General features: G+C 45.0%; 1 protein-coding gene across 3 annotated transcripts in view; it reads left to right on the top strand.

The window, feature by feature from the left end:
- Positions 1-25,573, top strand: part of SLC24A2 (solute carrier family 24 member 2) — a 231,753-nt gene that overhangs the window by 140,794 nt on the left and 65,386 nt on the right. For all 3 annotated transcript variants that reach the window (XM_084794702.1, XM_084794700.1, XM_084794701.1), the window contains exons 3-4: positions 4,173-4,211; positions 7,050-7,158. In XM_084794702.1, coding sequence (XP_084650828.1) covers positions 4,173-4,211; positions 7,050-7,158 — 148 coding nt within the window. The remainder of the gene's footprint in view (positions 1-4,172; positions 4,212-7,049; positions 7,159-25,573) is intronic.

Genomic DNA, 25,573 nt, shown 5'->3' with positions numbered 1-25,573 from the left:
GTGGTAAAGCTTTGTATAAAGTTACATCAGAACTGCATGTGCCATATGGTGAAGCCATTTCCCAGCCAGTGACTTCCCAGGGTCAACTGAAAAATAAAAAAAGAGATTATCTAAAGACTTGAGGGGGATTTCTATCTGAAATTCTTCCAAATGACTTACAGATTGCATTATCTTGTGACAGAGCACTTTCAAAACAGTTATAAGTAGCAAACAAAATTCCCATGTGCAAGTAGCATTTTCTCTAGGAAAGACATCAGACACTGCATCATCCAGTTTGCTCAAGTTCAGTTCAGCCACCACATTACTAGTGCAGAGTAATGATGGAGGGGCCCATCTATATTGAAGAAAAATTTGAATTGCAGAATTCTTTCTAACACCCTGACCTGGTTGGGTCTTGTCATTATAGGAGAGAGGGGTCTGCTTTAGTCACCAAAACCCAGCCTAAGACCATTCAAGATGTCCTTTAGGAAGCCTCTTAAATAAGATGGAAACTTGCTGTGTGTACTGCAGACTGGCTAAACAGACCTCTCCTGTAAGTGGCACAGCATTTGAACTGACCTCAGAAATGGGGCTTTCAAATTAGAGCAGTCCAAATTGACAGTATTGATATATTATCAAGAGACAATGAACTGTGTTAAAATTTAGATTAAAAACAAAACAAAACAAAACACCTTTTCTCCATCTTCCCACCGGCCAGCAGCTACCACCGAGCAGTACAGTTTCAGTGGGTACAAGATCTAGCCCGAACATGGGCATCGCTATGCCAAAACCAACAGGAAGGTGTTCCAGTTTCTTAATGCAAAATGCGAGTCCACTTTCCTTTCCAAAAGGAATCCTCGGCAGATAAACTGAACTGTCCTCTACAGAAGAAAACACAAGAAGAGTCAGTCAGAAGAAATTCAAAAGAACAGAACCCGCCGTGCAGTCAAATTCCAGCGGGCCATCGCTGGTGCATCTCTGGCTGATATCATGGCCAACAGGAACCAGAAACCAGAAGCCAGGAAAGCTCAGTGAGAGCAGGCTGTCAGGGCTGCCAAGGAAGCAAAAGGGCTAAGCCGGCATCAAAGAAGACAGCCATGGCTACTGCCAAGGCCTCCACGAAAGCAGCACCTCAACAAAAGATTGTGAAGCCTGCGAAGGTCTCTGCTCCCTGAGTTGGTGGAAAACGCTAACTTGATAGATCAGAGTTTAAAAATAAAGATCTGTTTCTAACTCTTTTTTAAAAAGCACAATAAAGACACCCAAATTGAGGTCTTATTAATCTTCTTTAATGTCCAATAAAATAAACTTTTGAGGTGTTGAATAGCCCTAAAAATACATCTGTGACACCAAAGCCAACCCATTGCCATACACATGGCTTACAGCCATACACAATTCCTCTGTCACTATTTACTTTCAGTGTAATTAGAGCCCTTTTACCATTGAACTCCACACTCGGTCGGGAGAACGCTGTCAGGATTGCAGGCCTAACTCATGACATGAGCACGAGAAGTCACCACGGGGTGGGAGGTAGTCTTGATCACTTGTCACACTCACAACAAACTACATAAAAGGAAAGTGGCAACTCAGTCCAAATAGACTCACCTGCCATTTGTGTGTCACCTACATTTATCATGCTGTAACCTGATGCATATTCATGTCTGCAAATCACACTTGAAAGAAAAAAACTAATGATGTCAATGTCTGTTAACATTAAACAGTAGGGCATCTTGTAAAGACTCCAGAACTTTCTGTGTACTCTGTTCTTTTCAGAATCTGTGTGCTAGGTCTATTCTTTCAGCTTACTTATTTTATGATCCTTCTAGCTTATTAAAGAGAAAAATAAGTCACTGGGGTAAAAGACAAACAAACAAACAAACAATTTTTTTTTCATTCAGACCAAAATGTAATTTGGGATTTTTTTTTCCTCCAATAATTTTGTTACATACATCTTTAACAATTCAAACTCTTGGCTGCAGATTTTGGCTTTTCTGAAGTCCACCCTTTATTCTTCCTCAGTTTCACTCTGTCCTTTCATGTTTTGTGGTATCCCTGGGACATCAATCCGGCTCGTGGTTATTTGCTTCCCACTTAGCCAGAAGGTATAAATTTGCTAACTGTGAGGGCGTGCTCTGACAGCTAAGTCTCAGTGTATGTCCAAAGGCTAAGCTAGCTGCCCTGGAAAATTCCCCCCGGAGGGTTGCTCTGTAGAATGCAGAGCCGTTTGTTGAGCTGCCTGATGTGAAGAGCAAAGAGAACCTGCCTTACAGAAATGGGGCTCACATGGGTGCCCTTTGGAGCAGAGAGAGAAATCAAAGGACAGCTTCCGGTCCACTTCCATTTCCAAGCTTGTTCTTGGGAACTAGGGCATCGGAGATATTTCTCTGTAGTATTTTTCAAGAAGCCACTGAAGAACAATCCCCAAAGAAGAGGTTATGGCAGATTTTGTGATGCCCACAGGCCATTCTAGGAAATTATCACCAACCTAGAACTTACCTGTATATCTCTCTGTCTGTCTGTGTCTGACATACACAAGTTCTACGTGCACTCATAACAATGTTTGGAAATGGAAGGAAACATACATTGCTTTGATTCCAGGGTCCAAAAAGGCATCTCAGCAAAATTAAAGATTATTGAATATTTTATTGAATGTCTATGAAATAGTTAATATCAGCATTACTAAGCACCAAATGTGTATGTCTTAAAATTACATCGCACCTAGGCATGGAAAAATGGATCAGCCTAGAAAGATGGCTCAGCTGTTATGGGCACTGGCTGTCCTTCCAGAAGTCCCAAGCTCCCACACTTTGGCTTGCAACTGTCTGTAACTCCAGTCCCAGGGGGCCACCCCCATGTCTGAGAACACCAGGCATGCACATGGTACACAGACATGCATGCATACAAAATACCCAGACACATAAAATAAATATTTGCAAAGATCAAAAACTGTCTTGTTATATCACACATGAGAACAAATTGTGGATACAGTTCTCTCACTTTCCGAGATTTTGAGCATGCCAATTGTAAGTGGCCCATAGGCAGCCATTTTGATTTTCGAGGATCCTCTCCATCTCTCCTGCATGCGTACACATTGCATATGGGAAACAGAAGCATACCATTCTTAATATGATGTACGTGGTAAGACCTACAACTGGAAAGCTTGCATCTTATGAAGATTTTTAAACAGCACTGCACCCCCTCCTCTTCACATGTATGATTATTCCCATGGGCTCACGTCAACTTAGGCTCCCTACAGAGTACCAGAAGGCAAGGCGAGAGGTTGAGGCTCTGGCTTGGTCTTGCTATAACCACCCATGGTTAGGGTAAAATGGCAGCGGCGGTGATCCAAGCATCCAGATCTTACAAAGCGCCTGCGTGTCACTATAAGAGCCCCAGGGAGGCCCCATTCTACATAAGAAGGAAATCCCCTTAGAGATGGGAGCAGAGCCACCCAGTTGGGTCACACGGATGGAATTCCCGTGTCCTCTAGCATTCTCTCCAGCTGGATGGCCTGTCTTTCATGTGCCCTTGGTTCAACTCGGCATTTCCTACCTGAATAGAGATTTGTTTTCCGAAAGGAGAAGAAAGAAGGGTTGTCTGGGTTCCATGGGTGGCCATCGGTGGCCTAACTACTTCGGGTGTTATTTCATTCACCATATGTGGGCGATGGATATAAACTCCCTCCAAAGCACAGAAAGTAACATTTCCTTATAATCCCATCGCTCAACAATAACCACTCGTGACACTAATTCTTGCAGAATCTTTTCTTTCACATCCACTAAGATATTACTGACTTATCTTTGATGAAGCGAGGTAGTAAATATGGTTTTAAAAAAAAATATCTCTGCACTTAGTGTATTTTTTATTCCAGGATGTGTGAATTTCTCTCGTCTACTTAAGTGATTGTGTGGTACTCCACTGCATGACTCGGCTGGAGTTGATTGCATTGTTCTTTATTACTGGACATCAGAGTTGGACATTCAAATTTGACTTTCCAGGGGCATGGGTCACATGTTTAAATAAGCCACTACTATTGTCTAGGAATATATACTGTGTGCACCTGTTTTGACTCAGCTTATACCAGGAGCAGAAATAGCCGTCTCCGAGTTGGTGATTGTTACTAAATGTAAAGCCTATATGGAATGTGTTACTTATTCCTTTGTCTTTTGTTTCTGCCTTTTCCTCTTATGCAGTCATCTACGGCTGGGGACAAGGACGAGCCGGCGCTACCGGTAGGGAGCAGTAGCCCTGTCTATCCCTGTGCCTGTGGAGGGTGTGTGGCCGGGTGGGAAGAGAGCCCTGTGCTTGCAAACCTTCCTCTCCCTTGGAATACTTGTGGTTCCATACACGGGGTGTGGCGGGGCGGTGTTCCTGTCCTCAAATTAGTAGCAGCTCAACTCCAGCATTCACTCAAATTATTTCAGATCTTATGTTTCAAAATCTTGAATCCTTCCATTGGACATGAACTTTTATAAGTGGTGAAGGGGTAAGAAATGTCTAAATTACATTCCAAGGGATGTTGGCTGCTATGTGGGGACAGTGAGGAATCTGATGCTTGAGAACAGTTTCTTTGTGTGTCTGCATGCATGCACACCCTCTCTGAAATGCTGCCTATATATGAATATATATGTATATATTCATATATCCAACACTGCCTGAAAGAATGCTTAATGCCGTCCATAGATATAACTCAGATCTAAAGAAGATACCTACAACAGAGTTCTTGTGGCTTCCCAGAATAACAGCCATAGTGGCAGTGGTTATTATGAAAAATTATTAATAACGACCACATTTTCAGTTGCTTTCCAATTAATACATGACATTTCATATTGTGCTGCCTGGCAAAGAAGTGACCTTGTGAGTTTTTGTGTTCAACAAACAGTTTCTACATTTCTACTGGATTTAAGTCGGCTACCTTTGTCCCTAGAACATTTTGAATTTTGAACCTTGCCAATCTGGGTCCCCTATAACTAAATACCGCAGTGCATTTTTAAAATGCTACAGGCTTTTAAGGCTAAAAGGGACAGTCAGGAAAATATTTGACCCTGTAATACTTCTTCCCATTAACACTCAGGGCAAAAAGGTAACATTCACTGAGCGCCCAGAGGATACACTAGACTCAGTGCCAAGGTGCAGCTCAGATGCTAGGCAGCCTTTGAAGAGCTTGGAACGTCGTCCATCACGGAGACAACAGTATTCTCCTCCCTTCATCTCCGAGTTCTGCTGGCTTAAATACAGCCAAACCATTGCTGATTTCTCCTTGTATTACGTTCTGAGATTTTTACCCATACTTCGATCTTGCACCAGATTTTAGGTTTGCCACCAAATTTTTGAACCATGACTCTTTTTTTCTTTTTTTTCTTTCTTTTTTTTTTGTTTTTTTTTTGTTTTGTTTTGTTTTGTTTGTTTTGTTTTGTTTTGTTTTTTCGAGACAGGGTTTCTCTGTGTAGCCTTGGCTGTCCTGGACTCACTTTGTAGACCAGGCTAGCCTCGAACTCACAGCGATCCGCCTGCCTCTGCCTCCCAAGTGCTGGGATTACAGGAGTGCGCCACCACGCCCGGCACCATGACTCTTAATAAGGATTTTTTTTTTTTTTTGGAGTAAAGACATAGGGTCAATGACTTGGAAATAGTGCCACACTTGTCAAAATGACCATAGGTCTTTTGTGTAACACTGGATTGGTGTCTGACATAAGTCTAAGGTTTCTAAAGATAAGTGGTCCTAGAAGAGATGAGCCTGTCCAAAAGTGCTTAATCATGGAGTCTCTTATAGGAAATACGTGATGGAGACATTTGGAAGACTTGGTGGAAACGTTTTCATTTTAACTTTTAATGAAATAAAATCAGAGAATAGGTTTTAATTTTACCAGACCACAGAAAATTTCCTTGTCCAGGTTTTGGACCAAGAGTTCAATAAAAATAATAATAATCTAAGTCAAGTATGGTGGTGAATACCTTTAATCACAGTACTCAGGAGACAGAGGCAGGAAGATCTCTGTGAGTTCAAGGCCAGCCTGGTCTACAAGAGGAATTCCAGTAGCTTTAGGGCTGCAGAGAAACCCTACCTCTAAAAATAAATAATAAATAATAAATAAATAAATAAAACCAAAAAAGAAATTGATCTACTTATAGCAACCCTCTTCCATAAGTCTGTCAATTAGGCTTGGCTGTCCATGGGCATCTTCCCCTGTGCCCAGCAGCACAGAGTCAACCACAGAGAAGGAAGTCGTTGCTTGTCCGGATTAAAAAGCTGTCCAAATGAAGAGAGGCCAGGTGGCTTCGGTCTGACTTAAGATGGTTTGCTTTCAGAGAAAGAAGTAAGAGCTTTTTGCTGACCCCATCTCCTGAAGTTCACTTGGTGTCTTCATCTCTCAGGTCCAGGTATTGACCAAAAGTCACAGCTAGTAGAACTGTGCCAAGGAGGCATCCTGGAAGCCAGGGAAACTCTGTATTGTGTCACAAAAGTAAACTGTCTTTTAGGTTCGCACATAACACAGACCATAGAGTTTTCTTGATCCAAAGACAGAGGTAAGAACCCCAGAAAGCATATTTAAGATGATGTGGGCATACACAAGCCTGTTGTCATAGACACATATAAAACAAAGATCTTGCTGATAGAACACACAATCCAAAAAGGTGAAAGACTAGTCTATCAGGTTATGAAGAGTTTTTAAGAAAAGGAAGCCCAGAATCCATACCTCCACCTTTGTCTATGTGACCCAGAACCTCACTTTACTTCTCAGAGGTTTCATGGTCTACCTAAAGCTACCTAAACTTAGTACTCGCAGTATTGGCATTCCGGGAGTGAAATGAGTGAACAGTGTGGAGCATGCCAAACATTGCCTGCCTTGTGCTAACTTCTGTTGTTAAAAAGGGTGGAGGGGGTGGGCAAATTTGATCCGTTTAATAGAAAAGCTATTTCTTTGGAAATGTACTTTGAAGTTCTTTGGTCCATCTGCTTATGACCATGGAGCAGAAACAAGTGGCCATAGACTGGGTAAGGCTCCTCTCTGTGAGGCACTTGGCATTCATTTCTGAGAACTAACAGCGTCTTTGGTTTCTCTGTGCAGGCTAAGCCTCGCCTCCAGCGAGGTGGAAGCTCTGCCTCCCTCCACAACAGTCTCATGAGGAATAGCATCTTCCAGCTCATGATACACACCCTTGACCCGCTCGCTGAAGGTAACAGCAGGCTTTGGGTTTGGGAGCATTGCTTTGGGGGAAGAGGAGGATGTCAAAGAGTTTGCCTCAAAAAAAAGCATGTGTATGCTGAGGTCACGTGCACCTGTCAAACTCCTCATGGTTAGCATCACCAGATGAAGCCTCGACTCTCCCATGTGGTTTGGCGCCGTTCAGTTCCTCTCAGGGTGGTCAGGGGCAGAATCTGAGTTCTGTGTGCTGATTCTGTTTTTTGTTTGGTTTGGTTTGGTTTGGTTTGGTTTGGTTTGGTTTGGTTTGGTTTTTGGTTTTTTGAGACAGGGTCTCTCTGTGTTAGCCCTGGCTGTCCTGGACTTGATTTGTAGACCAGGCTGGCCTCAAACTCACAGTGATCCACCTGCCTCTACCTGGGATTAAAGGTGTGCGCAACCATGTCCAGCTGATTCTGTCTTTTGATGCCTCTGGTGTAAACACGGTTTGTTATGAGGCAGGAGGCAGAAAGGTCTCCCTCTGTCTAGTATTTCCCTTCGTCATTTTCAAAACAAAGTTGTATGTGAAGATAAACTGTGTACCTTAAAAAGAATAGAAAAAAAGAACTGCATCTCAGGGAAGGGCTGTGAATGGTTTGGGGAATGGTGTTCTCTGAAGATCAGTGAAATGGTACTGTTTTGGGGCAGTTGGGTGGGGGCAGCATCTAAGCATCCAAAGAGCCCAACATAACTCCTTGGGACCAGTCATTGGAGACCGAAAAGACTTAGTTCACCTGTGAGTGTAAGAACCATTACAAAGAATCTAGTATTAATTCCTTACAGTTTTACTTAATCACAAAGCCAAATATACTTCGCTTCTTCAATCGCATGGGTATCCTAAAAATGATATTTGTAGTAGATAGATATCTAGTGTAACTAAATAAGTAATCAGGGCTCTGCAACAAGCAAGGAGTTCAGATACAGCTGAGTCTGTCCTTCCACCCCTGAATTTTATTTTCTTGCCTACAGAAGCTAACAGGGCTTGTGGGAAGAGCAGACCAAGAAGTAGGCACATGTCACTGAATAGACCCAGGAGCCCTGGCAGTCAGTCAGATTGCATACATCAACGGTCTCAGCAAAAATCAACCTCTGCTAAGGTCTTTCTAAGTTAGAGGCACTCAAGACTTACATGGTATAAAGGGCAACTGAGGACCCAAAGACCAGCTCCTCAGGCCCTGCCTGCCTCATTGGACATGAGCCTCTCACTCAGAATAATAAGTGGAGACCACGGGTCACCTCCCATGTTAGAACACAGAGCGTTTTCAGTTCTACTCTCTAGAGTTGTCCTGATGTTTCCCCCAGGAAACTGTGCTTTGCGCTCCTGGTTCTAACTGCAGGAGGTGATCCCTGCGGGACAGCTGAGACACCAGCACTCTGACCACCCAGTGGTCCAGTTAGCCAGGGAACTAGCCACAGCCACCAGCCTTCTTCCCTTTCATCCCCAGCAAAAGAAAGGAAGGAATCATTTTCACATACTCGACTCCTGCCACTATGCAACCGTGTGACTGGGCAAGTTAGAGTCTCTCTCTCTCTCTCTCTCTCTCTCTCTCTCTCTCTCTCTCTCTCTCTCTCTCTCTCTCTGGTGCCTGGCTTCTTCATCTTTTGTGGCACTTTTTCTACTGGACACTTTACAGTTGACTGAGCACCCCTGTGAACTGATGTTCCACCACAACACAGCATAACTAGTTTTATTCTCCCCCCCCCCCCCCCCGTGGAGCAGTGTATCGCCAACAGAGATCCTGACTGTACCTATCACTTATCCTTTCCTTGCTCTGAGCCGTCTCCTTGCTCCCTCTGCAGCTTCAGGGCCAGTCCTCTTGCGTAGCCTCTACCTGTTTCCCATGCAATAGTCCGTGTCATCTTTAAAAGCCAAACAGGTTTGCGTAACCCCCACTTAACAACAGGGTTCTTGGAAAGACTATGAACCCCTCACCACAGCCGCCCCCCCACCCCCAGAATATGCTGCTCCTTGTTCCAGACTCAGTTGGACTTGTTTCGTTTAAGGCCCATGGGGTCCCCCCTCTTCAGATAGTTGCTCTCACCAGTCTCTCCCTCATTACTGTCTCTGTGGCCAGAACTTTCTTCTGTCCCCCCATCCCCCTCCCACCTTCCCTCGCTTCCTCTCTTCGGCTCTTCGGCCCTCTGACCATCCAGCACAAATCAGGACCTCTGCCCCTCACCTGCGCATGCTCCCTTTCTGCTATCTATACAGAACCCATCGCAGTCCCTGTGGCTGTTCCCTAACGCCCAGGTTCTTGAGGTCATGGCTCCTGTGTCTTTCAGCAGTTGTCCCCAAAGTCTAGCAGAGCACACAGCACCATTGCTTCTAAGGCTCAGGCCTGCCAAGCAACTTGGCCAAAACCATCCACGGTTGGAAAGCCCCAAAAGCCATCCAGGCCTGAGGCAGCCAATGAACTGTTCCCTGGTTATTTGGGGACACCATCCCCTTTACCTTATTGCTCTAGAGAATCAACTGAGAAGAGGAAAGAGCGCTTGTTTCTGTCCTTGCTCTGCCATGGGCAGATAGCTGATGAGGAGTTTGCTTTTGACAAGGCAATGTTATGTGAGAAAGAGGAAAGGTTCCAGGTTCCAGGCCCGGATGCACTTGAGCGTCTCCTAGCTACGTGACCTTCCACAGCTAGCCTGCTTCTCTCTACCTCAGTTTCTTCATCTGTACAGTCAGAATGATAGTGCTGTCCACCCTGTAAAGCTGCTGTCAGGATTGAAGGCATGCGTGAACACATGGAGAGCACCACACACTGCCAGCATGCTAAACAGATCTGGGGTTTTTCACATACGTTATTGCGATGAGCTAGTACTGTGTGTGGAGTTTTCAGACCTTCAAGTGTCCAAAAGGTTATCGTAGATAAAAGCCTTTCTCTTCTCCCAACTGGCCACTTCACTTTTCTCCTGTTCCCCGATCCTCCCTCAAAGAGACCACTGTTTTCAGGTTCTTGGGGGCCCCTTTCAGAGAAGTTGTATCTCAAGAAATGTGTGCATCTGTCTGTGGGGGGGGGGGCGTGTGTGTGTGTGTGTGTGTGTGTGTGTATGTGTGTGTGTATGCGAATGAATGTAAATAAGAGTGACTGTGTGCATGTGTATGTTTGTAAGTGTGTGTGAGAGAGTATATGTGTATGTGAATAAATAGCGTGTGTGTGTGTGTGTGTGTGTGTGTGTGTGTGTGTGTGTGTGTGTGTTGTCTTTATCCACAGGTCTGAGCAGTTTAAACATCTCTTTAGTTGAAGGACTCCGTTTCTGAGAGGGCTTGTTTTTTGTTTTTCTGCTTAGACAGGAGGTTGTGTTTTGGTTTTGTGAGATAAGAGGAAGAGAATCTGGGCTGTCTCAGAGTTGGGCCATCAGTGATTTTCCAAAACACCTGGTCCTTGTGGGGCTAAGCTGCAATTAAGCTGTTTGCTCCTGCTGCTGTAGTGAGAAGTGCCTTCTGAATCTGGGCACCGGCATTCAAGGTGAAACCTCTCACTGAAAGACAAGGGCTCCTGGAGCATGGGTCCAAGAGATGCTGAGAGCCGTAATCAGTTCTGGACTTGAGTGATTGGAAAATATGGAAAGCAGTTTGATGCTTTAAAATTGCTCCATTGCACACAGCCAAGAAAAGCTTGCTGTGGTATACCCCCCATCACGTGTAAACACACACACACACACACACACACACACACACACACACACACACATTCACAATCACTTTCCCATTATAAGAATAGACCAAAACTTAACCCACTGGTCTCCCAGAAATAGTCACCTCTTTTAGTTTAGGTCTTATCACTTGAATTCACATATCCTGCAGCAAGCTTCTACCTTTCAATAATATAGAACGTTCTGGTTCCATCCTCAGGCTGACCCCATGAATGTGGCAACAGCTACCATATCTGGAAAGTTTACTGATGCTCTTGGCATTCACTCAGCTGAGGGGTGCGTTGGCACCACTGGTAGGCAGCCGGTGTTCATAAATGGAAGTATTCAGTTTCACTGAAAACATTTTAAACAGCTGACCTATAGGAACATATGTCCCTGATTCCCATCTGTGCCACACAGTGGGTTGACTGAGTCCTGGCAAACACCCTTGATCAGGGGCTGGTTTGGCCTCTAGGCCTGAGTCTCACAATCCAACTGTGTGTGTTTCCACCTTCCATTGATGTATCACAAAACACCCAGGACCTAGAGCTTGACTTTATCATGCGGATTTGGTTGGGAATCCGCTGGGTGATTCTTCGCTTCATACAGGGTTGATGGTTATTTTAGTGGTATCTAGCTGTCCAGAAAATAGGCAGAAGGTCCAAGAGAGCCTCCCTCACAGGTAGTCTCTTGAAGGAAGTCTAGGCTCTGACCCTCCATGATGTCTTTGGCCCCAAATGCACAGCCCGATGTCCAATTTGATGTCTCACCGCTCTAGGAAACCCAGTCTGGGATGTCCCAGAGCCTCACTTCCAAGTACATCCCTCAGTCAAACATCACAAAGGCGGGGCCAGGCTCCACTTCAAAGAGGACCAACACCAGAAAGCTTGAAACCGTCTACCATTCCGCACAGGCTGTTTTCTTCACCTGGTGTGTCAGAAACAATCCATGCTGTGTGGAGGGACAAGCCATAGTCAGTCTGCCAAACAAATCTGACCTGTATCTTTTTAGGAACACAGAACTATGAGCATGCACTGTTCGTGAATATAAAATCTCAGGCTCAGCCTAAGACTCTGAAGATGGTTGAAATAAACCAAGGCATGAGAATTGCTGCTGTTTCCAGGCCAATCTGGGCTACAAAGTAAGACCCAGTATCAAAACAAAACAAAACAAAACAAAAAGAGGACAGAAAAATAAGAGGGAAAATGACTGAAATATGTTTTGTTTTGTTTTTATAAGTAAGTCCTGGGGAACCAGAGTTCTCAGGCTTTGATATTATACCACGACTGTTTGAATTGATCCTTCTGATAAACTCACTGTGCTATATTGATATTTTTAATATATTTTATTAATTTATTCATATTACATCTCAATTGTTATCCCATCCCTTGTATCCTCCCATTCCTCCCTCCCTCCCTCCCTCCCATTTTCCCCTTACTCCCCTCCCCTATGACTGTGACCAAGGGGGAACCTCCTCCCCCTATATATGCTCATAGGGTATCAAGTCTCTTCTTGCTAGGCTGCTGTCCTTCCATTGATTTTTTTTAAACATTTTTCTAAACAAACCATCTTTATTGACCTAAAACATGGATGCTGGGTGGAGTGTTTTACAGTGTGACACACCCTCTGCTTTGGACAGATCTGGTAATGAAGTACGCACTTTTGCAGGGTGCTTCCTGCAGCCCAGGCATTCTGTTAAGACTGCTGTGTGAACCAGAGTTTCACTCCCTCTCGGACCTCTCCATCATGCAGAGGACAGACATGGAAAAGAGGCCATGTCTCCCCTAACGGTGACTGCAGGAATAAAACGGCAGAGCCAGGATCTGAATCAATATCTGCCTTGCTCAAAGTTTGTTTGCCCTTGTGTTTTGAGCCTGTAAGTTTCTGATGCCCAAAGCCCCTTCTCTAGGTAGGAACACTTGTCAGGCAGGTGACTGTCTGTAGTCCAAAAAGGAGAGGGTACTACAGTCCCTGTGTAATCTCATATCTAATTCAGTGTTCACTGTATTCCTGGTGTAGACAACAGACTGACTCATGGGGGGGTCCAGAACATCCCTGGACTTTGCATTTTCAATCTAATTCATAAGGTCTGGGTTTCCCACACATCTTCCCTCACAGCAAGGCCTAAAGGCCCTCCTCACCTCCCCGATGCCCCAGCATTCCCCAGCTCACCCTCCTCTCCGCTCCCCTTATGTCCCAGCTTGTATTTTTTCTCTTGTGTACAAAGTCGCCATTGGTCTGTCTGGCGACTAGGAGGGTAGTGTAGAGACTATTTACATTAGGAAAGGGACCCCATAGTCTGACTTCCAGGTTTCAGTGGGAGGGGACTTGTCTTGTGTACACAAGGCCATATATTCAGTCCCCAACACAAAGAAGAAGAGGAAAAAGGAGAGTTCAGCCAGGAGTAAGGGCGGGGCAGGGGACCACAACACAACAGTGCATTTCTAGAAAAGCTCGTGACATAATGACAACATTGGAGAACTAAACATGTGGGATGACATTATAGTTTGGCCATGTACATCTGGGCTGTGTGTGATCCAAGAGTGAGAACACCTGGGTTCAAATCCTCCTTGTAACCCTGAGCAAGCAACTTGAGCCCACTTGGCCCTACACTGGACCTTGTAAAAATAGATTACCTAGAGCGCTAGAAGCATTCTTATGTGATGAGCATTAAGCAGCCTTTTCAGGCCTTGGTTTCCTCAGATGTGCAAGGAGATGGTGAGAGCCCCACTGTTGGAAGTTTGTGGTGAGGACCCCGTGCAGTAATTCCTCAGGAGCAGATGGGTGCTTTGTGCCCATTAGCAATTGTGGTTTATTAAACAGCCCAATGTCATGTAATGAACTCCATTTAATTTAAGAATTTAAGGAGTCCATTACTCTTATTTAGCCCAGAGCCCAGTAGTGAAATCAAGGCCTTGCCTTTAGGGGCCTGATCACATCACACCTCTCTCTCTCTCTCTCTCTCTCTCTCTCTCTCTCTCTCTCTCTCTCTCTCTCTCTCTCCCACACCTCTTAATAAAACTCCCCAGACTGGTCTAGAATGCCCAGTCTTCCTGCCCCAGCCTCAGTAAGCCTATCTCTTCTTCATTCTTATATCTATAGTGTTGTCCCTCGTCACCATCACTGTAGGATTGCAGCTGTGCCCCTCATTAAACTCACCACCATTGTTTCTGTATTCTAGGAAGGTAGGTACTCTTTTTAATTCACAGATCACCAGGATTCCTACAAGTGAAGTTCCACATGCCTCAATAGAGCCAGGACAGAATTACATGACCATATTCATATCCAAAGGAGCCAAAAGCAAACTCTTTGCCTTCCAACAAAAGTGTGATATGCTTGGCAAGGACAAGAGGAGTGTGGAGTTCTGGGAGACAACGTTGGTGTCTACTGTCCCTCAATGTGGTGGTAGCCTAGGTTCCATGTCCAGCAGGCTGGTCCAGGTACTGTTCCAGCTTCCAGGCTGGAACAGAGGAACCTCGGGATCAGAGCTTCCGTTTCTTTCCCAGGAGTGGCTTAGAGCACTCAAGGCGAGTATTACAATTAGCTCTCTTTGAATGAAATTGCTGATACCAGATAGCAGTGAACACCTGGCATTCCAGAAGCCTGTGGTGATTCCACCGTGTCACAGCCCTTCGGTTTAGCTGATGTATTAACGACCGGGGTGCAGGAAAAAGCCGGAAACCCACCAGAAGGCAGGTCTGGTGAGACACAGTTCACAGTTCTGGTGAGAAGCGGGTGAATGGCTGCTGAGGCAAGGTGTGGGCCACTAACCAGCAGTCAAGCCCCAGGAGGGCTAGAAGCTCCCAGTGGCTCCCAATGAGGCAGCCAAGCTCAGGGTATTCAGAAGCTATTCTTTGGGGAGCCCTTCATTCCCCCAGAATAAATGACAAGTCGCAGGCAGTCATGGTGGAGGAGTGGAGTGAGAGAGCAAGTATTTATTGATGAATCAGGGATGTGATAAACCTTGGGCAGTGGGAGGGGTTTCAAGGCTGAGTTTGATTTGATAGGGATAGGGTCATCTCCAGGATACTTGATCTACATGTAACAAAACAGCGCTATCATAAGAGGGGGGAAGCGGTACTTAATTACCCTGTGGGTGGGGAAAGAACGCCAGGTACAGTTAAAGGTCATTGGTTGAAAGCCAAGACACCAAGACATCTTATTAGCATAGGGTGGGTGTTTCCAGGAATCCCCAGGTGCTTGTTAAGTAGGTTTCTTATCAGGAAAGGGTCAGGCTTGTAATCTCCCTGAGGGCTATTTGGTGCTCCTTAGAGGTTCTGAGGGTCTCCAGATCAGGCAGAGAGGGAACACAGCTGAGAAAGGGAGTCCTTCATCTTATACAGAACTCAGAGGCTATCCAGAAATGCTAAATGTCTACCTTAATAGCAGAGTCTACCACTTGTCTTACTGCTGTCATTGTTACGTAGAAAAGCTTTTCCAGACAGGAGAAAAACTCTTCTCCTCTGGTTTTTGGACAACGAAAAAGATTTGGATGATAAAGATGTCGGAAAAGGAGAATTGGGGAAAAATGGTTCAGCTTTCCTGCTCCCAGCTTTGCAATGTCTGCTGGTCCTATGATTCCTTAGTTATGTCTCCTGGAAGTGAGAACTACAGAGTTTGTCTTGAGCCACTTCTGCAAGCATCTGATGTCCAGACTAATTTCTCCAGGTAGGAACAACTGTCCCAGGTGACCATCTGTCCCCAAAATGGGTACTGCAGTGTTTTCAATTAATCAGTCAAAGTCACCACAGGGAAAACTGACTGGTAAAGATTCAAGGATATGAATGCTGGAATGAAAAGTTAACACAAAATGGCTTTGAAATTCATGATAATGGTATGCATTCCAAATGTAAAATATCAGCATTAAATACATGACAACATTTAAAAAATTACTCCCTGGGCCAAGCAGGCAGCAAAATTATTTTTAAAAAAATAAAGAGTACTGACTATATGAAGACTATTTTGCTGAACAAAATGCAATATAATTGTCATCAGCAATAGGAGCCTCCACTCTGTAAACACTTGTCTATAACCTCATGCAAATGCCATCACCTCCATTTTCTGCATGTAAACCAAGGCCAAGAGCATTTTAGTAGCCTGACCAATATAGACATCAGTCTATACCCATACTGGGAAATTCCCAAAGTTCTTCCCCTAGGGACCTATGTACAAGCTGAGCAAGAATACCAAACATATGAGATTATATATGCTACTTGGAGTACCAAACACATGAGACTATGTACACAGCTCAGGATACCAAACACATGATACTATAGACAGTACTCAAGGAAGTGTAGGTTTGTTTCCTGATCTTTATGGAAAACTGTGGACATTGACTCATCAGAGGATAATTCTGGCACAGGATTTCATAGCAAAGTAGACCAACACAAGACTCAGGCCCTGTGGGGTCCACACTTAGTGCTGTCCTTTACCAGCTGTGTGAGAGTCCTCATCTGTAAAATAAGAATACTACTACCTATTTCATTGCCTTCACTCAGCTATTTTAAGAATATATTGTGATGGTTTTGGTTTTTGTTTTGGGGGGTTTTGTTTGTTTGTTTGTTTTTGGTTGTTGGTTGTTTGGGGGGTTTATTTGTTTGTTTGTTTTTGTTTTTGTCAGCTTAACACCACTAGAGTAGTCATCTGTAAAGTTGGAACTTCAATTAAGAAAATAGCTATATCAGACTGGCCTTTAGGCAAGTTTACAGAGACATATTCTTAACAACTGATGTGGGAGGGCCTATCCCACCATGGGCAATGCTACCCCTAGATGTATGGTGCTGGGTGGTATAAGAAGCCAGGCTGAGCAAGCCAGTAACCAACAACATCATTCCATGGCCTCTGCTTCAGTTCCTGCCTCCAGGTTCCTGTCCTGACTTCCTTCTCTAAGGGACTGTGATTGGGATGTGTAAGCCAAATAAACCCCGTCCTCCCCAAGATGCTTTTGGTCATGGTCTTCATCACAGCAACAGAAAAGTAACAAAGTCATGACCAACCTCCGATCAGAGCCCTCTCACCAACAAAGCCTATGCAGAGCCCGCTGTGGCCCACATAACTGCCCCTCTGCCCAGCCCTCCTTGCCTTCCCCCTCCCTTCTCTTCTCTCCTGTTGCTACTCCTCCTCTCCCCTTTTGCCTCCCTTTGCCTTCCTTTGTCACTGTCTGTTTCTATCTCTTCTTTGATCCGTTATTTTTGTTTGTTTTGTTATGCTTCTCCTGCTACCTACAACCCCTCGGGGCCTTCGCACACATCCCTCTTCCCCTAGACATCCACGTGTCTCCTGTTTTCTCTTCCATGGAGTCAGCTTCCAAATGTACCTAGATCAAAGAGGCCTTAAGTAACCTTGAAAACTATATCCACATAAAAACAATGGCAGTAAATCGCAGTTCCCAGTCTATTTTTTCTCTGTTCTGTAGTCCTCCTTAATACTTGCCACACTAATTTGTTGTTTCCCACCCATGACCACTAGGACAGGATTGAGGCAGGATGCGTTCTACCTCCAATGCCTGGTTCAAGCTGACTCCAATATATATTTGTTGGCTGAATAGAATGAATACTGGATTTTATAAATTTTTTTTCTGCTGAACAACTATGTGTATAGCTGTGCTCTGGCAAAGGGCTCTTTTGTCGGGATCAACAAAGCTTTATTCAGTTGTCATTCATCTTTCAGTAGTGAGAAGCAGCCCTCTGTGCTTTGGCCCCCGTTGTATCCGCAGCCTTCACCGTGGCACCTTCATGGAACAGCTGGTTGGTCTGCCCTGCGGGTCTGGGTAGTTAGGTGAACCCTGCCCTCAATGGCTGCTACAGGGAGAAACCACCTCACTCTGTGTTTCGATTCCTTGTGCATCCCAGGCCCCTTTCCAAAGGCTTTGTTCTTATTTCATTTTCTCTCCGTTCCCTCCCCTTGATACTGACCCTTGCGTCTATCACATCTCGTAGACCTGGTTTTACAAATCAAAGCCTTCCCACCACTGCAGAGTCTAAGACGCTGGTTGTCTGAGCCCATCACTCACAAGTCCTGTAAAATGGTACCTAGAGCATGGCTTGAGGTTAAGATGATTCTTTAGGCACAAAAACAGAGCCTCTTCCATTGTTCTGAACCCTTTTCTAAGTCTAGTAATTCCTCCATCCTGTGGAGATTAAAATTTTGGCTTGCATTTTTTTTTTTCATTTTTAACTATTTTATTAGTAGTAGTATGTATGTGTGTATGAAGTAAGGACAGTAACTACTTCCCAAGCACAAAAGGAGAATCACCGTGGCCTGGTGAGCCTGCCATCAATGGAAAGCTTGTTAGCACACAAGGCTGAGGAGATTTATGACAGCAGCAGGTCCCAGTGGAGTCCCCACGTGGCCTTCTTGGGGCTGCTCTTCACGACAAAGCCTTCAGAATGCTGTAATGAGGTGTCTTCGGCTGACTCCACCTTTCCCAAAGGACGCATTCTTAGTTTGCAGTTAGGCAGACTTCCCCTGTGCAGGTTGTCTTGCAGCCAGCACAGCATCTCTCCTCCCTGCAGACTGGCCGCACTCTGCCTTTCCAAGGGACCTTTCGTGCCCTCACTTCTTTTCCTCTTCGGTTGCTACATGACGGTCTGATGGTTGGTTCAGTGGATGGGAGGGAAGCAGGTTGCATCAGGGTCCTAAACGCCAGAATGTCTTGATATCAAAGCTTCACAAGTCAGAAGTGAACATATTTTTTTTCCTCACAATCTCCCCTATACTATAGATCATGGATTTTCATTTCTTTTTTTAAGCAGAGTTCTTTTGTTCAAAGAAATCCCCACATGGAAGAGTAAATAAGTCTTTAAATGGTTATAACTCTAGAGAACCTACATCCACCTCTCAGTGTGCCTCAGTAGCCTCCCAGTGGCACAGCAGTCGGAGTGAAAGAACAGACACAACAGAGACACAAAGAATAGGTTAAATGAATAAATGAAATAAACAAATTATTTTGTGGCAAAAAAAATAATTGACATTATAAATAATGCCAAAATAAAAGGAAAGATGTCCATATTCTTTCCAAATTAAACTCTTAAAAACAGCGAAATTCGAATTGGAAAAACCCAAAAAGATAATGCATGAGACAGCCTAGTTTGATTTGTAAGTTTATGTAAACTAAGGAGAGCAAAAGGCATTTTTTTTGGCAACAAAGGGGAAAAGGAAGGTGTGCAGACCAGAGATGGAGAATCATGCTCGAAGCTTCCCTGTTAACTGCTCCAGTTGAAGTCTGAGAAAGGAGAACAGACTTGATCAAGGCAATGAAGGTGGCCCTGAGGTGGCCCCGGAGTGACTTCTGGAACCTGTGCGAGCACTGCTGCCCCAGGATCTGTGACCTGCTCTTGGTGAAGCGCTGAGGAGGGGTGTCTTTCCAGAATATTAAGAGAAACAGGCCTTGTGTGGGCATGTACTTGGGTGGGGGGCATCATCAAGCATCCTTCTGCATGTGCGCCACAAGCCTGGGGGCTGGCATAGCCTAAGCCTCTGCCACAAGTGAGTGTAGCTTTGTCAAGATGTCCCCTGTGCGAGTTCTCTTCAAGTATGATCCTGGGGAATCCGTGTTGCTGTATGAAGCCTACAGAAAGGCCATCAGGAAGCCTCCCCTGAGACTGTGAGCTGTGAGAGTAGGTGACAGAAGTGGAGGGAACATGAGCACCTGAGGAGCTGGTTGGCTCGGGGAAATTCTAAGTATGACCTGTAGGTTCAGCAGAAGCGAGAGCTCCTTTGAGAGGATTGAGCATATTGGGGATAGCAGCCTCTCCCATCAAAAGGTGTGTGTGTCTGTGTCTGTGTCTTGTATGTCTCTGTGTTTATGCATGTGCATGCATGCGTGTGTTAGATACGGGCCCTGTACCTGTGTATGTATGCATGTGCCCGTGCCTGTGTGTGTGTGTTTGTGTGTGTGTGTGTGTATGTGTGCTTTGTGTGCCTCTGTGTTTGTATGTTTGTGTCATGTGTATGTGTGCACACGTGTGTGTGCTTGTGCATGCACACCTGTAGACATCAGTGGTTGATGATGGCTGTCTTCTTTTACTCTCCAACCTGTTTTTGAGGTAGGACCTCACTGAATCTGGAGCTCACCAGCTGTCTAGAGTGCCCGGCCAGTGAACCACATGATCTTTCTCTCTCTGTCCCTTTCCAAGCACTATGACTCAGGCATAAGCTGTCATTCCCAGCTTGTGTGGGTACCAGGGATCACTTAACTAACTGAGCCATCTCCTTGGCCGCAAAGACTGGAAATTTTGCGTCCCTGTGCCTCATGATCATCTGGGGGATTCTCTCAGCAGTGGCGCTAAGAATGTAGACATGTTTTGCCTCTGAGGAGACACATGCGGAAACATTGTGAGTGCTAACAGCCACCCAGGCCTGAAGCTTGGCTTCAGAGCTGAAGGAAGCATTTGTGCCCACACAGGACTCTTGTCCGTAGCCACACACGCCCACCAGCTCGGCCCCGAGCCATCTGTCTCTCCATTCCATAGCCTTCCAATTCTCTAACATATGTGAATGTCAATGAGGAGCTGACACGAAGATTCAACTTTCCCTCTCCTGCTGTGTTTTCTTTTTTCTTAGCAGACACTAGAGGCTGTTATTTATTTCTCCCAGCTTCTGTTTTTTTAAAGAAAAGAGCTACAAAATGAGCTCTTACAAATTTTCATCCGATTCCCCAAAGAAAGTCATTTCATGCCTATCTCATTCAAACTATGGAGGTGTCCCTGAAAGCAATAGTGTAACCTTTCTTTCTGTCCCAAGTTATACATCAGTTTAAATTAGCAAGAAAAATATTTACGCTCAGCCTCAGCCAGGGAAGTGAATAGGTAACGGGAGGGAAAACTCCCTGGAGGAGAAAATGCAATCCAGTGGCCTCAGATTAATAAGATGTCAGTAGTAAAAACCCCAAAGCTTTTAGCAGGACAAGCTGGTTAACCCCTCTTTTTAGGGAATAATAAAGCTTATTTCTCTGATTGAACATCATCATGATTGAAATGGAATCACTCCTTGTGTTGTACACATTATAAGTAAATGTCAATTAGGGCATAGGGGAATGTGGGTAGTCTTGCTGAAATAAATGCTTATGAGTATGGGAATTTCTTCCCTCATCCTCTTCCTGGCCAATAATTTATTTTGCTGGCATTTGAGATTAAACACAGCATGAAGGAGACAGACTATAAAACACAAGGTTGCACCACATTTGCTTCTTTGGAACTTATTCTCCAATGACCCCTCTTCATAAGGGGGTGAGGGCTCAGAGTCTAACAGAGGAAAAGCAGTTTTCCCAACAGCCCGTGGTTATAGGGGTAAGGCAAAGGACACAGGCAATCCTGAAGGTGAAAAGGCATTTTCCCAATGCAGGTGCACACGTGCATATTGTCTGTGGCACAGCTCGCCCAGGCGTAGCTCGCCCAAGCGTTTCCTTTCAAAGGAAAGGCCTCTGAGTCAAATGCCTGCGCTTAGTAGTGAGATGGTCCTTCCTCCTTCCTCCTTGTCCTGCCCATCTGGGAAGTACTCACCACTATGCTAGAGAAGCCGATCCCATTGACAATTTGCATCTTCAAGTGGCTCTCCAGCCTCATGCCTCTCCTGACCTCACATAATCAAATCTGCCAGATCTGACTTCTTCATATCAGCTGTTAAAACCATCCCTTCACCCACACCACATGGTCCTTTACAGGTTGTTTGTCCTCCCGTGAGGCTGTTTTATATACTCATGCATGCACATGTTTTTGGGAAAAAAGCCAAAAAACAAACAAACATTGTTGCTTATGTAAAGCTCTCAGGTCTACATCAGCTTGCTGGGGCAGGAGGACTTATCTATCTATTCACTTCACAAAACACTTTTCTTTGACAAGCAGCCATGAGTGCCAGCCCCATTCAGAACATTGTCTTTTGGGAACTCTCACTATGCCCAAGTTTCTGGGGGACTGTTCCCCAATACTTGCTGTTGCAGTTGTTATATTATAGGAAGCCAATAACTGACACAATGAGACTAAAGTGTAATTTAAAGCTTAAAGCACTAAGCTGGGCAGAATCCAAACTGCTACTAATCTACCAATAAAATAAACTGCACTAATCCTATGTCCTCAGAACCTAGTATATCCCTATCACTTTCCAATCTGATCCTCCTAGGGCAACTTCTCTCCACCAACTGTTCACTCTCAACTGTCAACTCCTGCCTCCTCCTCTCCTGGAAGTCCCGCCTTCCACTTCCTGTCCTTCTGCCTAGCTGATTGGCTAAACAGCGCTTTACTGACACCTGCTACATCCACTTAAGGCATTCCTCCACAGCTTGCCCCAGGCTACCTCTAAGCAGCCATCTCAAATGCTATGGTTGAACCTGACCTTTGGAAAAAGAAGTTGCGAAGCAGACGTGATAACCACTACACTATGGGATCCCCATGATCACGAAGGTGGTTTTCCCAGGGCGAGGCTTATCCATTGCACTCCGGATGTGCTGACTCCTGCGATTTCCCCAAATGCGGGAAACTCGACTGCATAATTTGTAGTAATGGGGGACTACGTTCGCACTCTCCCCTGGGGGGAAAAAAAGAGGAAAAAGAAGTTGCAGTTATCTACACAGCTACTTTCATTTGACTTCCAGGGTGGCAGTTCTCCTACCCAAGTAACTAATAATGGAAGGAACCTTGCTTTAACTTAAAACCCTTTAGACCAAAACACTTGTCATTAGCAGGAGTTACATTCAGTAATGAGGCTCTCACTGGCAGAAAACCATTTGAGAAGAAGAGTCTCCCCCGTGAGAGAGAGGTTTGGCAGAACTCAGCAGGCGTGGAGGGAGGAGCAGGAAGCCAAGGGATCGATCACATCTTCAAATGCAGACAAGAAGCAGAGAGCGCCTATTGGAAAAGGAGTAGGATTGTAAACACTTGAGACCCACCCAGGTGATGTACTTCTTTCAGCAACGTTCAGCCTTCCGGGACCTGGAGAGATGACTCAGTTCGAAGGCACTGGCAGCTCTTGGAGAGGACCTGCATTTAGTGCCCTGCACCCTCTTGGTGGCTCACAGCCATCCGTAGCTCCAGTTCCAGGCGATCAGACATCCTTCTCTGACTTCTGTGGGCATTACACACACACACACACACACACATACACACACACACACACACACACACACACACACACACACACGGTACACATACAGACAAGCAGGCAAAACGTTCATATACGTAAATATTTTTAAGACACTACTTTTCAGTGTTTTCACAATTTCTGCAAATAGTGCCACCAACAGAGGAGCAAGTAAGTGTACAGATAATAGGGACATTCTCACTCAAAAGAGCAATCCCGGCTTCTCAGGAGGTTGAGGCCAGCCAGAACAACTTAGTAAGGGCTTGAGTGGGAATTACAAGTCAGAAGAGTTCACAGGATGTAGCTATCGGTCGTCAGGATGTAGCTGTCTCAGTGGTCGAGGATGTAGGTAGCTAACTAGGTGGTCAGGATGTAGCTATCTTGGTGACCAAGTACCTGACAAGCTTGCTCGAGGCTCTAGGTTCAGTCCCAAATACCACAAAATAAATCCTTGAATTCTCCTTTTCTGCATTTTCCATTACAAGGGAGCCCGTTTAGCTGTGAATAGCAGCATGGCTGAGTTTCTGTCATTCACCCTCTAGCTGGGCAAAAGTTATCTAGGAGCTGCAAAGCTAGAACTTCTGTGTCTACAAACTTCTGCCTTCTGAACAATGAAGAAACTGTGTGGCATAGCACTTCACTTGTTTTTATTTGTTTGTTTGTTTGTTTGGGTTTTTGTTTGGTTGGTTTGGTTTTTGGTTTTTGTTGTTGTTGGGGCTTTTAGGGGGGTTTTGTTTGTTTATTTTGTTTTTTTGTTTTTGGGGGGGGATTTTTTAAAGGTCTGAATTTCACCTGGAATGCATATCTTTAGTATGGTCACCAGACATGAAAAACAAAACACTCTTTCCAATATAGTGATAAAAACCTAGAAAAGCATTGCTTAGATCCCGCCAAAGCATACCCTGAGAGTAAGATTACTGCCCTCCTGCCTCCTGCTTCATCCCATTTGCTAGTTAGCTTCAGGTTACATAAAAGTATTGTAAAACATATCTCAGCCCCCTCTCCCTTCTCTCATCCGTCTGTGTGGTCCCTGTCGGGTAGAACAGCATCTAAAGAAGTGGTGCTAGTGAATGCACTTACGCTTGGAATGGCTGGTGACATTTTAAAGAATCATGTTGGCCTTCTCCCAACTTTAAATCCCATCTTCAAAGCTTGTCTTCCTGTGGACTGCTGATTTCTGCTATGGTCAGGAGCTAACTATGCAGTGATGTATCAGCCAGGGCGACACTGTCCTGTAGGATGTATAATCGCAAGGATGCTTGTTTCTCTCAGTTACTTCTACGTGAGTTGCTTTTCTGTTGTGTTTTCTCTTGGATGATGAGATCTTGTTTATTTGTTGGTTTTCTTTTTCTCTCTCACGTCTCCCATCCCACACCTCAGAACACTTTCTCTCTATCCTGTATTGGCGAGTAGAAGCCTGCCTGTGTTGGCCCATTATCTGAATATACGGCACAGACCACTGAGTCCAGCCAGGCCCTGGGAGGAAATCCAGGTGCATGCTCATCCTGTTCTCCAGCTAGGGTGCAGCAATGTCCCCTCCCATCTCCGAGGTGGTGTCTGTGTGCTGAGGGCTCCCTTTCTCTGTGCCTCTTTTGCATGATGTAACTCCTCCCACTGTAGGAACAATGAACAGCATTCTGAGAGTGATGCCATGGACAACAGACATTCTTCCATTCACAGACTTCCTCCCCACAGGCACTGAAAAGTAGTTGAGCCTGCAGAGATAGAGCAAGAGGAGAGAACCATAGGCAAAGTACCAAAGGCAAGGCTAGCGGGAGACAATCAGAACACTTTAAATGGGCATTTAATTATTGGTCACCTACAGAGCTCCAGGAACTCTGCTGGAGTCTGAGTTAACAAGATGGTTAAAGCAGCCAGGTTAGGGAAGATTTGACAAGCAGAACTGCAGAAGCAAGTACCTGGCATAGGCAAGCAGGGAGGAAATGGCTTATACTAGGATAGGGGACATTTGGAGGCTGCTGCATAGAGAAGGCGGCCTCAAAGCATGGCTTTGGGGATGGGAATAAACTGGGAGCTTCGATAACAGTCCAAAAATGGAAAGAAAGTATATGAAGGGTTAAGAAATACTGGGTTTGCAGCCAGGCAGAGCAGTGCATCCTGTAATCCCAGCACTTGGGGAGGCAGAAGCAGGTGGAATTCAAGGCCAGCCTTGTCTACAAAGTGAGTCCAGGACAGCCAAGGCCACACAGAGAAACCCTGTCGGGGGAGGCGAGGGAGAAGGAAAGAGAGAAAGGGAGATTTTTAAAAAATCAAAGAAAATACTAGGGGCTGACAAGTGATACAAAAAATTCAGAGAGCAAAATTCAGATAGAACTTTGCAGTAGAACACATAGACCTCAGGTAGGGCGGGGCACAGAGGACCAAGCAGAACAGACAGGGAAACTCACTTCTGGGAGCCCCAAGGCAGCTTAGCCTGCCTTAGCTGCCTCTCTCCCAACCATAGGTCTTACTAAAATTTATATTTTCATAAGACATATTGACCTGTCTGTATAGACAATCTCAGAAGTATTTTTTTTAAATCAAGAGAACTGAATATTTTACCAATTTTAAGGCAAGAATCAGACTCATTTAGAGCCCTCGGATTTGGTAGCATTCAATCACCAGAGTGCTTTTTGCTTGATTTTTTTTTTAATACAACCATTCAGTTTACAGCGATGTGAAAATGTAGCCAGTGTTTGCAG

The sequence above is a fragment of the Acomys minous genome, assembly GCF_964271855.1.
Source record: "Acomys minous genome assembly, chromosome: 1".
Lineage (NCBI taxonomy): Eukaryota > Metazoa > Chordata > Mammalia > Rodentia > Muridae > Acomys > Acomys minous.
This window is presented reverse-complemented; position numbering and strand designations above follow the sequence as displayed.